Source organism: Fulvia fulva, chromosome 4 (assembly GCF_020509005.1).
Source record: "Fulvia fulva chromosome 4, complete sequence".
In the NCBI taxonomy this organism is placed as follows: domain Eukaryota; kingdom Fungi; phylum Ascomycota; class Dothideomycetes; order Mycosphaerellales; family Mycosphaerellaceae; genus Fulvia; species Fulvia fulva.
In genome coordinates, this window is record NC_063015.1 from 4729085 (window position 1) to 4743124 (window position 14040).

Consider the following 14040-nt stretch of genomic DNA (forward strand, 5'->3'; position numbering starts at 1 on the left):
ACATCGCATAACCGCCATGCACTCCATCCTTCACATCCTGCACGTCCTGCACATCGTGCGTGTCGAGGTTCCACCACAGCCTTTAGATCTGACATGCATACTGCCCACGCAGCTGCATGTACACGTCAAGTACATGTACACCCCAGCTGCGTTTTCGCGTGTGCTCCTCAGCTGTACTGCGGACCTTATAGCTGGAGCTGAGTGTCTAGCCGGCATGTATCGAAGTATAGGACAGCGAACCTGCAGCGGGCCTCTGGGCTGATGACGGGGAGAACTTTCACTGTCAGCACATGTCAGGGCGGATGAGACGTACTGTCTACACAGCGTGGTGAGCACAGAGGATTGCGCAAGAATGAGTGCAGGTGGTATCTTGTACTGGTCGGTCTACCCGGTCGACTTCTTCAAAAGCTTTCAGGAGATTTGATGACTTATCGGCACACCATCATGGTGATCCTTCGAGGGGCATGTGTCTTGGCTGTTGTGCAAGCGGTCCAACAGAGCGCTGTCATATCTTGCCCTCATGTGCTGCTGTCCGACATGGGTTCTTCATGCGGCAGGAGCGACGCTGGAGCGGCGGGAAGAGCAGCTGGCAATATGCGCACTCGGGCACGAGTCGAAGTGCAGTGAAGCAGATGCGTCTCGTCAATAGCGCCAGATAGTAGTGCTTACAATATTGAGAAGGTGCTGCTCAGTCGCGTGGCAAGTCCGCGTTGTTGGAGTAGGAGCTGCATGTCATGTCATAGGCCAGTGCTCTGAAGACACTAGGAAACGTCCGCATCGGACTAGATTTTGACAGGACGGGTCTCAAACATACCATGAACGTAAAGCCGTATTCAGCTTCATGCTATTGCCAGGCTGCGTCTCTGCGCCTTGGCCTGCGCGGGACTGTCCATCTATGCAGCATATGCAGCGGCTCTAATGTTACAGTATCGCACATCTTTACTCCTCCATCTTGCCATCTTCCTCGTCATCGTCGCCTTCCAGCGCAGCCTTAGCGAGTCGCTCGGCCTCCTCGCGAAGCGCCTTGGGCACCTCCTCATGCCGTCCCTTGGTCGGTCCGTTGACTGCGCTGATCCAAGTCAGCTCCAGCTCGAAGTCCTTGTCCTTGCTGTCCTCGTGCGCAACATAGATGATTCTCGCCGCCTCCTTGACTCCCTCCTCCAGGCTGATGCATTCGCCGTCCTTGGGATCCAGCTTCAGCTTCTCCAGCTCCGCCTTGGCCGCTTGTCGGCCCTTGCCTGTTGCGGCACCGTAGTATCCCCAGTACAGACCTGATGGCTCGATCATGTATAGGTATGGTCCGCCCTCTTTCACACCCTTCGTCTTGCCGCCTGAGCCGGACTTTGGTCCACTGCCAACGGCGCCGTCGACATCCACCTCGGTCTCTGCGTCCCATCCACCGATGATTGCTGTAATGCCGAATGGTCGTACTGATGAGTAGAGAGTGTAGGCTTGGACGTAGGCGCCCATGCGGTTCGCGAGGGAAGAGACTGGAATTGGTGCTTTGTATGTGCTGCGCCAGCTTGATGCTTCGTCGCGCGCGCGTGATACAAAGTGTCTGCCATCAGGTAAGAGGCCGGAGTGGACCTAAGATATATAGTCAGCATGTTTGCCAGTCTGTCACGGGATTCCATCGTGCCACTTACCACTCCCATATTCCGGTCGACTGTAGCTATCCGCTTGTTCGCGTCCTTCTTGAGCAGCTTGCTGGTGACCAGCTTCTCTAATGCGAGCACAACGCCATCCCTGCACCGTATACCAATCGCGGTGCCACCATTCTCTACCGCCTTCACTGCGTATTCGACCTGGAAGTTGCGGCCATCGGGCGAGAAGACGGAGTTGGAGAGATCGTAGCCTGTACCTATCGAGGTCTATGATTGTTAGTATCGTGATGCAGCACGTGATGTTGATGTGTTTCCAGAGCTTCACTGACCATGGCTGGAGGTTACGAGGTGTGTGATTGGGTCGAGGTCGGGTGTGTTGCGAACTGGTGTACTTGAGTGTAGCGGCGCTGGATTGAGAATGAGACAGAGCTCTATTCGTTGCGTAAGAGAGAGGTGGTGATGTTGATGGATTGATCGAGCACAAACAGATGTTCGTAGTTCGTAGCTCTACGCGGTCGTAGCTGCCTCGCAGAAGTGGCTGACATAATTTGTGGCTGATGCATCAGCGATCGTGACTTCCTCGACTTGAAACACTAACTATTCTCTAGCACAACACTCTCAACTTGTTTCTGCCCTCCTGACCGATCGAGTACAGGCAATATGCCACTCGTTCTGCTCGGAACAACCTTACACATCCAGTCACCGCCTCCGCCAGATCAAGTCTCCTACGCTTACACGCGTCATACGGACCAAAGCGCCCACCTCCACCAAAAAACAACACCAAATCTTCAATCGTGTTTTCTTTATCCAATATCAGGCCCATTGCAACCAGCAAATCTATATACGTATCTGGATACATCACTGAACAAATTGTCGTGCTTGGATTGGCTATATGTGGTGTTGTTGTCGCATGCTACCGTCGCAAACTTTTCACCTGTTTCTTGGATTGGAGAAGCTACTGCAAGATGACCAAACACCTTTCAACACCTCAAAAGAATCAGATAGTAGGAGCCTATCACTACTGCAGACTTAAGGGCATCAAGTGCTCGCAAAGAGACCTTGTTAAGACCTTCAAACCGCTCTTCGCACCCACAAGGCATCAGGTGCGCAATGCTCTGGACACTGCAGGCTCAAGACAGCCATATCACCTTCCAGAACCTCCACCTTCCGGACCAGATCAGCTCTTATCCAAGGAGGACTTGGACCGGTGTGAACGGCTGCTTGAGAACTACCACAGCAGGGGTCAGAAGAACGCAGTAGATACACATTGTGACTATCGACGCAGCAGAACGAAGAACAAGGTGGTGTGGATGTGAATAGAGAGATAGAACAACACCTTCAGAAATGAACATAATCCCACCAGTTGTTTTGGGCGGTTTGGTCAGAGTGGAGCGTGGCTTAACAAGCAGGTGGGCTCTTTCTTCTTGGGCATCAGCAAGTGACCTACCTACCCCCGGCGCATCTCCGTAGCGCCAGATTTAAAACGTGTCTCACACCTGCTCCCTCACCTGCCGCACACCGTACATATACTCTCCACCTCGCTTGACCTCTCCTCCTTTTCTCCTTCCCACCGTGTGCTGTTAGATAGAAACTCACCTCGATAGCAGTTTCGTACGCCTCAATTCAAAGAATCCCGACAAAGAAGAAGAACAAGCCACGAGACCACAGGAGTCTCGATTCCTGACGCTGCTTTGCTTTTTGAGTCATTAGCATCACCAGACCTACTCCGAAGCCGATCTCTTGTTGAGAAGCCAAAGCAGGTTGTATCGACGAGAGACCGCCTACGAGAGAAGGAAAGGGAGTGCTATTGACGATTCCGCTGCTTCCTTTTCCTTTGAGCATCTGTGCTATTTTCCAGCTCTCCGGGACGGACCACAAGAAGGACTTTTGGCCACTTGGAACAAGCGTGCATACTGGAGAGGACTGTACGACTTGGGCTCTGGGCTACGGAATCTATGCTAGGCTGGCCAATATTGGTGCACTATTGTGATTCTTGCAATTACAACACACCTGTTCAATACACAGGAACTGTTCGCGAACAGCAACATATCTGCAGTAAGCCTGGCCTCTACGCAGGCCGTCCCTTCCTCCCTTTCCCGACTGACCACTTAACCTACAGCACACTGCGGTGTCAGACAGCGAGGGGCAGAGGTTGTCGGCGAAAGTAAAGGCGTCATGAATGTCAATCAGCAGGACGAGCTGGCGCAGCTCTTCGCGCAGAGCATGCACCTCCAACAACCACAGCATCGATCTCAAGTCGTGGAGCAGGTGCAGCCGGTCAGCGAGAAGACAGTCGATTCTCCAATCCACTTCGCCTCGGCACACTACACTCCTAACACAGCACACATGCGAGCCGAGACTCAATCTGAGCCAGCGCAGAGTCCTCCGCCCCCGTATCGAGAGGCCTTGATGCCGGATGCCATGGCAGACATGCTTCGACAAAACAGCATCGATCCTTCCGCACTCTTGCCTAACCAAGTCAACCTGTTCCTGAACGCTGACTACGAGCAGAGACTCCGCCTCCTCGAACTCTGGCGCATCTCACCACCATCATACCCTCACGAGCAGCAGTTGCATCAACACTGGGCTCAAGGCAGCGTCGAGAAGGAGGAGCATGCCGCGCGGGATAGGTACGAACAACAGATGCAACAAAGGTCGGTGCGTCAGGAGGAGCATATGTTTGACACATTCGTACCTGAGCCAACGAGAATGCGATCGGCGAGCATCTCGGCGGGAACAGTAACGATCAAACCAGTTGAGGCGGAGCCATACATCGTCAACGGCTACGAGATCGCTGCAGCATCGTCTCGTGCAGTGGAGCCAGTCTATGCAGCAGCAGGGCTGTGGTCTGCACCAAGCTACGAAGCTACAGTTCAGCAAGCTTCGATGGAGGATCAGTATGGCATGATTGAGCAGATCAGGTGTCATGCGGACTGGGACAGGATGAATCAGCAACAGTTTCGTGGGATGCATGGGCCTGTGAGTGGGGACGATAGTATGGATATGGAGCTGTGAGATGCTCATACGTGGGCATGGAGTGTGTACAGAAGCATTGAAATGGCGCGGATGATGTTTATGGACTACCCCGAGATTGTTTCGTTTGTGTATAGGCACTTGTGTGTCATCGTTTGAGGGCAGATAGGTGCATTGATTGATCTCAAATTCTTCTCTTTCACTTAATTGTCGAACATGTTCTTGCATACCACATGTATCATACTTGCGTCGAGCACAGCGATAGAACTAGTGGCACTCCATGCCGGGCATGGGTGAAGCTTCACGAGCCGACAGGGATCTCACGCGATTTGAGTTTCGGTGGCTTCCCAATGTTTGTCCTTCGATACATCTCTCGCACTGCTTCTTGTATTCTCCACGCATGCTTCGCAACAAGACCTTGCTGCGCGCTCTACGTGCTGCGGAAGATGCTGCCTCACCGTTGCGATCGATAGAATGGCTTCCGCGACCCCGTCATCAACCGCAATGCCGCACCTTCGTGGCATCTGCCCCTTCGCTCTACAACAATCCATTCACTAAGGACCGATGCTTCGTGCCCACTGGTCCACGCCTCGATATCGATGAGTTCATGAAGCGAGCCAAAGCCGATGTAGCAACAAGAGAAGATGCCCTCGCGGTACTGGAGCATAGGAGGAAGGACCTTGAATGGTTTCCACTGGAAGAACAACGTGCCTCACTGCGGAAGACCAAAGCTGGCGGAAAGATACTGGCTTGGCTATGGAGCAAGCCTTCTGAAGAATTGACAACGGCAATGTTGCACAAAAGTTTCGCCAACATGCTATCTTGGGCAATCGTCGGAGAAGGCGCCGACCAGTATATCTGGCAGTGGTAATCAATTCTTAGAGAGTTCATACAGTTGTGCCAGAGTTAGTAGTGTCACACTTACACGTCTTATACGCACGACAATGCGCACGACAGCAGGTCCGATAGGGTCGTGGTAAGAGAGACTGCTAGCTCTGTTGCGATTGCATAGCTCTGTGGCTTCTCGTCAATAGGATGTACTGACTCCTTGATGTTTTAGGTTGGAGATCACGCCTAAGACGAGTGAACGTCATTGGCGACATACGGTACTTGGCGGCTTGACATTTGCACATTATCAGTGGACACCAGATGGAAGCCCTGAGCCTGCACTGCGTTGCTTCCTCAAAGCAGTAAGGATATACTCCGGGCACAGGCGCCAGGAATTACCTCTGGTCTGAAGCTCTGTAGTTCTGAACAGAATTCTGTTCCGACAAAGATGCCCAGTATACGATCCGAACCTCTTTCGGCAGTATCACGATTGCTTCTCATTACTCTATGGCCACCCTTCGGTGTTGGAGGAAGCAAGTTCTCGCGTCCTACTGTACCATCCAACCTCGCCGGATGCCCGGCCTTCCATCAGATACAGAAATGACCATGCCGAAGGTGAGAGCCGTCTGTGGTCTGAGGGCAAACATGGTGCGCGTAATGCATTTATAAGGGACATACTACGAGCGGCATACATTCTTCGCCACCAGGGCCTCGAAGATGAAGCTACATCGCTTGAGAATGTCGTGCGGCAGCAGAACCCGACAATTTATGATTTCAAAGACCACAATATGAGGGCACTCGATTCGGACCCAAAACTTGAAGGTGTACGTCAAAGAAGTAAGCTACCGTGACGTGGCTTGAGCGGGTTCCGCATCTCTATCAGCAAAGGGTGGATCGGAGCCATTGGCCAGTGTCTTTGAGGTGACATTGCAAGCTTGCAAGTTTGCAACAGGCTGCTGGGCGTTGTTACCAGGGACCCATGAGGGAAGAGGCGGCTGCCCACACGAGGCACTGGTCTCATGCCAGCCAGATTGGTTCCAGTGCTGTTGCACAGCACTGGCTTCAAGGTAGAAGCGCGGTGCAAGCGTTCCTTCGATGCTTTCCACGATGTCAAAGGTACTCTGGGCACTCCAAGTGCGTTGAGATCGGCGAGGTCGATGGAAATGCGGCGGTGGCTGCGTTTGTCCAGAGAAATCGAGGTCTGTGGCTCGTCAGCAAAGCTTATAGCAGTAAGCCTATGAAGGCATGTCTCTCAATGAGTATGCTCTGGGTCATTCCCAATTCTTTCAAAATCGACGTCCCAACGGTGCGGGAGTCCGATATAGACGCACCGAGCGGGCTTGTATGTTTGAGATGCTTGTGGACACACGCGGCTCTTTCCGTGAACGTCTCTCCAGTTGAAGAAACCACGTTCAGTGGAAACTACTACTCGAGACCTTCGCTTCCATCCACCGTCCAGCGACAAATCTCACACGCAAACAAGCAAGCATAAAACCACGCAACACTCCACCAGCAAACACGTCACATCCTTACACTCGCATACCACAAGCAGCACCAACAAATGACGATGACACCCGCCGAACTCGAGGCCTACCGCCGCCGCTTCGAAGCCGCGCGTTCCTTCGAGGACGACGACGAGTGGTTCAAGGAGCCGACCTACACCACGAACACCCCGCTTGCTACCGCGACTGCCAACAAGCCGGTTCTCAAGCCGACCGCGCAGAAGTGGTCCTTCCAAGGCATTCAGCCACCTACCGGCCCTAAGGTTAAGAAGCTCCCCGTGGAGGGCGCTGTTCCTAAGCGGCCAGGTGCCGTGCAGCATCCAGTTCAGTATCCGCGCAGTGGTCTTGGTGGTAATATGATGAGCGGCGCTGCAGGCGAGCATGATCGTGTCGACTCGAGGGCTAGCAGCAGCGAGATGGATGAGCAGTCGCAGGATGGGTCGGTGGATATGAAGCCGCGGTGAAGATGGTATGTTCCAGACATGATTGATGCGCTGAAGAGGATGGGAGGTTGACTCGTGATACTGCAGTACAGGACGCGACGAAAAGCGACAGACCAGATCAGGAAGCGATTGTGAGAAGCTGGTGGGTAGATCTCTAAGGCGCAGGCATGGTCCCCGGACTGCTACAGTAGCCCAAACGTACAGAGAGCACAGGATATGAAAGAACAGTCTACTCGAAAACCATCAAATACAGTAGAGCAAGTGAAGTCCTTGCAACAGTGGTGATTCGCACGCGTCACACGGCCGCTAACGGCTGTCTTTTCGCCAGGTTGGGCAGAATCGCAGCAGCGTAGCAGACCGTTTTCTGATTGCATGAACAAAGATGTTCCTGAAGATCACGACGATCTGGCTTGAGACTTGACTCTCGTCAATATGAGTTGCGAACGAGACTTGTGGCTGTCGATCGACAGGGATTTGACGTCACTTAAGCCGAGATCCTTGTCGATCATGCACCTCGTGGGTGAAGTACAAAGGTACAACGTGTTGGAGTATGTATTGAACATCATGCCACCACGCAAGAAAGCGAAGAAGACGCAAGACGCTGGACATGAGGAGACGGAGGAAGATGACGAGCAAGCTGATGACCACCAAGACTCGGCAGATACCACCTTATCGCAAGAAAATGAAGACGGCAGCCTCAAAGACTCCATAGTTTACTCCACCATTCCCTTCGAGCCCAAAACCATGTGTTGCGAACTTCAAGGCAACCCCAAAGCTCCTCCAGCTCTAGTCTTCACCCACGGCGCAGGCGGCGGAATCGACTCTCCAGCATGTCGTGACTTTGCTCGCGGCTTCGGCCAGAGTTCGCCCATAGCATCCTTCCAAGGCTCTATGAATCTCAAGAATCGCGTGAAAGCATTCCATACAGTTCTTGAGCACGAGCGGAGCAAGTCTGATCAGATTGATTTTGCACTCGGAGGTCGAAGCATGGGCGCCCGCGCCGCCGTCCTCGCCACCCTCGAACTGTCATCAGAAGAGAGAGAAACGCCTGCGGCGCTCGTCCTCATATCCTATCCTCTCATGGCTGGTTCCCAGGGTGAGAAGAGGGAGCCGGAGAGGAGGGAGCAGATTTTGCTGGATTGGCCTGAAGGGGTTGATGTGTTGTTTATGATCGGGTCGGAGGATAAGATGTGTGACTTGAAGATGCTGAGGGATTTGAAAAAGAATATGAAAGCGAGGAGTTGGATCTGTGTCGTGAGGGGTGCGGATCATGGCATGACTTGTAGGCCGAAGAAGGCGGCGAGGGGAGTCAGAGAAAGAACGGGAGAGGTTGCGGCGAGGTGGCTGAGGGGACGTGAGGAAGAAAAGAAGTGGTGTGAGATTTCGTGGGATGGGGAGGGAGAATTGATGACAGGGGGAGAGTGGAGCGCGGAGGAGGAGGATTGAAGGAGCGTCGAGTATTTTATGTTCATGTCTATGAAGAGGCTGTACACATTACGAATCCAAACCAGACCCAAACCCAAGCGACCAACAATATTGCTCGTCAAACCTAACGCCATGCAAGATCCCGTCCGGAACGAATATGCCATGCAAATCATCATCATTTCTCATGGTCCATTCCTCACCCTTTATGCGACATGCAGAGGAGTAGGCGCAACAGGGAAAGTCGTAGTCCACGTAAACGGCACACGACCAGCACCAAAGTCCGCAGTAGCAGTAATAGTCTGAGTCGTCAAGTGCTCAGTCGGCTTGCTTGGTGATGGAACCACGATGGGAGTTGGCTCAACCTTGACTGGAGCACCCACGACCGTTGTCTCCTCAGGCTTGACTGGTTCGCCAACCGTTTGCTTGGCTAGAATTGGAGTTGGAGCAACACCGCCAGCTGGGGTGACGGTGAAAATTGTGGTCCAGCTGAACGCTGTTGGGCCAGCGCCGAAGTCGTGCGTTGCAGTGATTGTCTGGGTGGTGAGAACTGGTGCTGGTGCTGCGAAGGTAGTGATCGCCACGGCGGAGAGGGCGAGGATGGTCTTGGTGGTGAACATGATTCCTGGATTGCGGCTGGTGAGGTGATGTGTTGGTTGGATTCGTGTGTTGACTTGGTGTGTATAGCGAGATGGGTAGCGATATGTCGAAGATGGGACCAAGGAAACACAAAAGAGACGAGGAAATGGTGTATTGGGTTGTTTTGGTTGTTGAGATGCTGTTGTTTGGTGATGAGAGGAGTATTGTGTGAGGTATTGGGCTGAGTTCTTATACCAGAACAACACGGGATCGGCGAAGCTGCGTAGCTCAAAGCAGTATACGGTGTGACCACCCGCTCCGTCGAGACTTGGTCCTCGTAGATGCCCTACTCGCCAAAAGCGATCCTGGACCTGCTACGACCCAGCGTGACCGCATACATAGTGCTGACACTCTCGCAGCTATACCAAGTTGTCTTGAGCTGAGCCTCGGCGTCCGTGGCATACATTGCGGCCAGGATGGAAAGGTCCACTCTTCGTGAATGCAAAGCGGGAGCGAGGAACACAGAGTCTGTGCGTGTCCAGGAATGCATCTCAGATGCGTGAATCGCACCTGGTATGCTGATCCTCCAGCCCTATTGAGTTTTCTAGCGACTTCGCTACAGCTTTCAGCTGATGATTCAGCTCTCGCTTCTTCGTGCTTCGCAACACCGCAATGGATCCTTTACTATCCCTTGAGGCTATGTCTCTGCGTGTTTTCCAAATAGCAGTCGTCGTTAGTCGAGCTCAAATGCACCAATCGCAGACAACATCTCTCCCGACAAGCTTTGCGTCCATGTTATCAGAAGGCGGTTGCAGTGGATCCACGTAGCCCTCGCAGCAAAGGTGATTTGTGACATAAAGTTGCAACCCACCGCCTACCCACTTCAGGACTTGGGCAGTCTCTCGCAATTCTCGCTGCAGTTGCCTACACCCTGGACGACGGTCAAACCGCGTCCAGTGAAGCCTCAGCCTAAGTTTCGGCATTTTGAAATAACCGACCACGAAGCGAAGAAGGTTGCAAGCATCCTTCTTCTCACACATCTTCAAGTCCATGACAACATGCGCCTGGTAGTCGTGGAACTGCGTGCTGCTAAGTAACAGCACAATTGCGCAAAAGTCGGGTCTCGTTGGCTCAGTTCTGCTAGTATACCACCTCGGTCCCCGCCGTGTGTACCGCGGCGGCTCCAGCGGCGCCCGACCTGTAAAGCAGAACGCTCGTAAAGCATCCGGCGAGAGGACAGGGAAAGCGTCGAATAAGTTCATCAACGTGTTCGCATCGTGACGAGTGGTCGCGACACCCTCAAAGGCAGAGTCAAGCCAATGCATATTTCGGTCGGAGCACCTGCAACGACACAAAAGCGGTCGATATTTGCCTTTGTCCTGGTATTGACACCTGCAATGCTTGCGGATGGACTCGGTGTTGTCATTCAGTACTGTTATCCGATCATAGATTAGGAGACGGATGTCCAGCGGTAGGCGCCATAGTCGCAGGCGATGGCGGGAGTTGGCTCCGATGGTGTCGATGGTGTCGACGGTGCCAATTCGATTTCTTGGAAGCTTGCTGTCAGTTCCGTAGTAGACATGTTTTCGTTGTTCGACATGATGATGGTCTCTGTGCTGTGAAAACGCTGAAAAGGAGCAAAAGCAGCGGGGTTTTACAAGAGCACTCGTGCGAAGCTGAAGACAGCAAGAGAAGTTCACAAGCTAGTAGGCTAGCCGAGCCCAAAGACATCGGCTAGCCTTTCTCTTGCCATATGTTTAGCTGTCTTGAAACAACCTACGAACCACCGTCCAGATAATACAAAATGGTATAATTCAGCCAAGCACACTGCTCCAGATCCGGGAATTCTGCAGTCTTTGCTCGCCAGTCCAAAGTCTTCGTCGGTCCCTTCTGGCTGCTGATAGGCTCCCACCTCCCACTATCTTGCACCGCAGCGAGCGCATCCGTATATCCTCTCACGCGTAGATACTCCAAGTCGGGGTTTGGGTCACCGGTCTTAGCAAATTGTGCAAAGTACCCACTGATGAGTTGACTGGCTAGCAGATCCTTTTCGTCCCTCAGAGGGTTCTGATTGCCGTATGTGAACCCCAAGTCTGCGCCATGGAGGCGGAAATATGGGAGTTCCGGATCGCCATTTGGATAAGAAGGCGATATGGGACCTTGAGATAGACCGCTGAGACCGAGATTATTGGGATCGTAGCCTTCGTAGGTGCGGTCCATGGTGTAGTAATATGCTGAGCGGAAGGCTCCAGACTGCGAGCCCGCATAAACGGTCGCTTCGTCTATACAGCGAAATGTCGTGTCTGTGGCTACGCGCTGAGAGACATTGAAGGAATCAAGGGTCAGGTTGCCGGTGTCGTAGAATGGGAAAAGGCCACTGTCGATGATGGCTTGAGCATATGCTGCGCTGATACCCAGGGACTGCATGATGCCGTTCAGCTCAGATGTAGCGGGGGTCCTTGGATATGTTGAAAAGGAAGCGCCATCGTTTGCCGTTGTTCCGAAGATGACCGGAATATGTGCTGTGCTTGAGTTCTTTGTAGACACGATGAGTTGTTCCGTGTCCACATAGTAGCCGTCTTGAACCACGTAGCGGGCAACGGTCGGCAGGTTGACCAGAGTCTGAGCCGGCACTGTGTTCAGGCATTCAATTTGTGCATCAACTGTCGTCTGATTGCAGCCGGCTGCTGCGAAGATCTGCTGACCAGCAACAGCGTAAGACTGGTTGATGGTATAGTATGAGCTGTAGGTAGTGCCATAATTGCTCTTCAGACCGAGTGTCACGCCACCACCAAGGTTGGACTGTGCAACGGCACCCACGATGAGGTTCTCGTTAATGACTGGAGGCGAGCCGAGAAGTGCTCGCACTGAGCCAGCTCCAGCACTTTCACCAATGATGGTGATGTGGTTTGGGTTGCCACCAAATGCGGCTATGTTGTGTTTGACCCAGCGGAGCGCGGTCACCTGGTCACCAATGCCAAAGTTACCCTTGATGTCAGTACCAGGTATCGCGAGGAAGCCCAAGGTAGAGAGACGATAATTGATTTCGACGCCGACGATGTCGTCGCGAGAAGCAAGATTACCGGAGTCGAGGCCGCTGCTGGAACCGCCATTGCCTCCTGTAAAGCCGCCTCCATGGATGGAGAAGAGGACAGGTCGCAGCTTCGAATGCGAGCCAGCCTTGGGAATGTACGGACTCTGTATGTTTAAGAAGAGGCAATTTTCCATACTGCTTGAGTCGTACGCCTGTGCACAATCGGCGCCGTAAGTTGTTGCGTGAATGGTCTGTCCAGTGCTGCTGTAGAGGGTGGAGTATTCAAAGCGCTGCGTTGGGTCGGCGTACGGAATCCCAACAAAGCGAAAGGACTTCTTGTTGCGAATGCCCACGAAGGTATTGCCGTTGGATGAAACGGACAGCCTGTTTGATGATGATGCCACGGCATTCGATGGTCCATTCTGAATGCTTGACTGGGTACAGAGAACAGGCAGAGGTGCTCGGCCATTGACCCGCTGTGGGAATTTCAGGCTCTGGGTCCGCTGATCGATGGTTGTTATACCTCCGTCGATGAGATACTGCTGACCACGACGATAGTTGCCGGAGTACTCTTGGTAAGCCAGTGAATGGTAGAAGTCCGAGCTGTAATTTTGCAAAGTCGATTGCGTGACCAACGTCTCTCCAACCGCAGCACAGGCACCTCCAGCATCATTCTGTCTGGTCGGTCCTAGAAGAATTGCGCCGATATGGTTTACATCATCGGTAGCATTGAGATTGTTCTGGTAGAGCAAAGTCAAGGACGTCTTGCTGTTGGAGACTGTGACGTTGGCTGAAGCTATCGAATGCCCGGCGAACAGCGTGATTGCCAGCGGGGAAAAGGCTTTGGAGATCATGACTGAGGCACTGGTGAGTGTTTCTAGTTGATCGACAACGTGCCATACCTACCTTTGACAAACCATATATGTTTCTTTCCATACACTGCGATTCAGGCAAGAACGGCCTGACAACCGAGTCGAGAACGCATGGTGCACAGCTTCGACACATTGTCCAACTGCCGCATTGCGGTTCGATCTGTGAGCCGCGTAGTCGATATTGTGCATTAGGAAGGTGAAGTAGCATAGCATTTATCCGGAACAGCCAATGCTCGAATTCAGCCGCGACTTCTTGCCACGACATAGGCACGCATCATGTCATTCAGATTGATAGGATGCGGTTCAATTCGGCCATGTGTCTCCTGCTCCCGCCTCCGAGACGCGCAATGGTTTACGCATTTCTCTTGAGGCCTCTCTTCCATGACCTTTGGCTGGCTCAGTTGGCCTTCGTCTTTGAACATGCAGACTCGTTCGTTCTTGCGTAAGATCAGAGCTGCATTCGTTGCGGTAATGGAGGTAGCATCGGATAATGTCCATAGGTGACGATGTTGACCCGTTGTCGATGTCGAAGAACAACATTGGAGTTTCGCGACGTGCGGGCAAGCAAGACGAAGATCCAGACCATCCCTGGAGTCTGGAAACAGACCCTGAATCCTTCAATTCAACGCGTGATGACGTCGGACGCATGTGAAGAGCTGTCACTTTTGGATGTCGTGGCTGAAGCAACTTTGCACCTTGCATTACAGCCACACCTGCCTGATACACCACCCTCTTCTTGTGCACAATATCACACACCTTCCGTTTGAGCTCAAACCCTGATCA

The 14040-nt window shown here is 52.8% G+C and overlaps 6 protein-coding genes across 6 annotated transcripts; 3 read left to right on the forward strand and 3 right to left on the reverse strand.

Annotated features, from left to right (window-relative positions):
- Positions 1-939: 939 nt before the first annotated feature.
- Positions 940-1936, reverse strand: CLAFUR5_05027 (putative proteasome subunit alpha type-7; the record flags this gene model as incomplete). The annotated part of the gene is made up of 3 exons (XM_047904175.1): positions 940-1587; positions 1647-1871; positions 1934-1936. 3 exons carry the CDS (start codon positions 1934-1936, stop codon positions 940-942), a joined length of 876 nt encoding a protein of 291 aa, XP_047760121.1.
- A 1623-nt stretch (positions 1937-3559) lies between these two features.
- Positions 3560-4619, forward strand: CLAFUR5_05028 (uncharacterized protein; the record flags this gene model as incomplete). Its single annotated transcript, XM_047904176.1, has 2 exons — positions 3560-3659; positions 3724-4619. 2 exons carry the CDS (start codon positions 3560-3562, stop codon positions 4617-4619), a joined length of 996 nt encoding a protein of 331 aa, XP_047760116.1.
- Positions 4620-6966: 2347 nt separating this feature from the next.
- CLAFUR5_05029 (uncharacterized protein) lies at positions 6967-7371 on the forward strand (the record flags this gene model as incomplete). The annotated part of the gene is made up of 1 exon (XM_047904177.1): positions 6967-7371. The coding sequence occupies one exon, from the start codon at positions 6967-6969 to the stop codon at positions 7369-7371; it is 405 nt and encodes a 134-aa protein (XP_047760115.1).
- Positions 7372-7782: 411 nt separating this feature from the next.
- CLAFUR5_05030 (uncharacterized protein) lies at positions 7783-8796 on the forward strand (the record flags this gene model as incomplete). Its single annotated transcript, XM_047904178.1, has 1 exon — positions 7783-8796. The coding sequence occupies one exon, from the start codon at positions 7783-7785 to the stop codon at positions 8794-8796; it is 1014 nt and encodes a 337-aa protein (XP_047760887.1).
- A 182-nt stretch (positions 8797-8978) lies between these two features.
- Positions 8979-9392, reverse strand: CLAFUR5_05031 (uncharacterized protein; the record flags this gene model as incomplete). The annotated part of the gene is made up of 1 exon (XM_047904179.1): positions 8979-9392. The coding sequence occupies one exon, from the start codon at positions 9390-9392 to the stop codon at positions 8979-8981; it is 414 nt and encodes a 137-aa protein (XP_047760888.1).
- Positions 9393-11127: 1735 nt separating this feature from the next.
- On the reverse strand, positions 11128-13522 carry CLAFUR5_05032 (Para-nitrobenzyl esterase; the record flags this gene model as incomplete). Its single annotated transcript, XM_047904180.1, has 2 exons — positions 11128-13239; positions 13292-13522. The coding sequence occupies 2 exons, from the start codon at positions 13520-13522 to the stop codon at positions 11128-11130; spliced, it is 2343 nt and encodes a 780-aa protein (XP_047760889.1).
- Between the last annotated feature and the right edge of the window lie 518 nt (positions 13523-14040).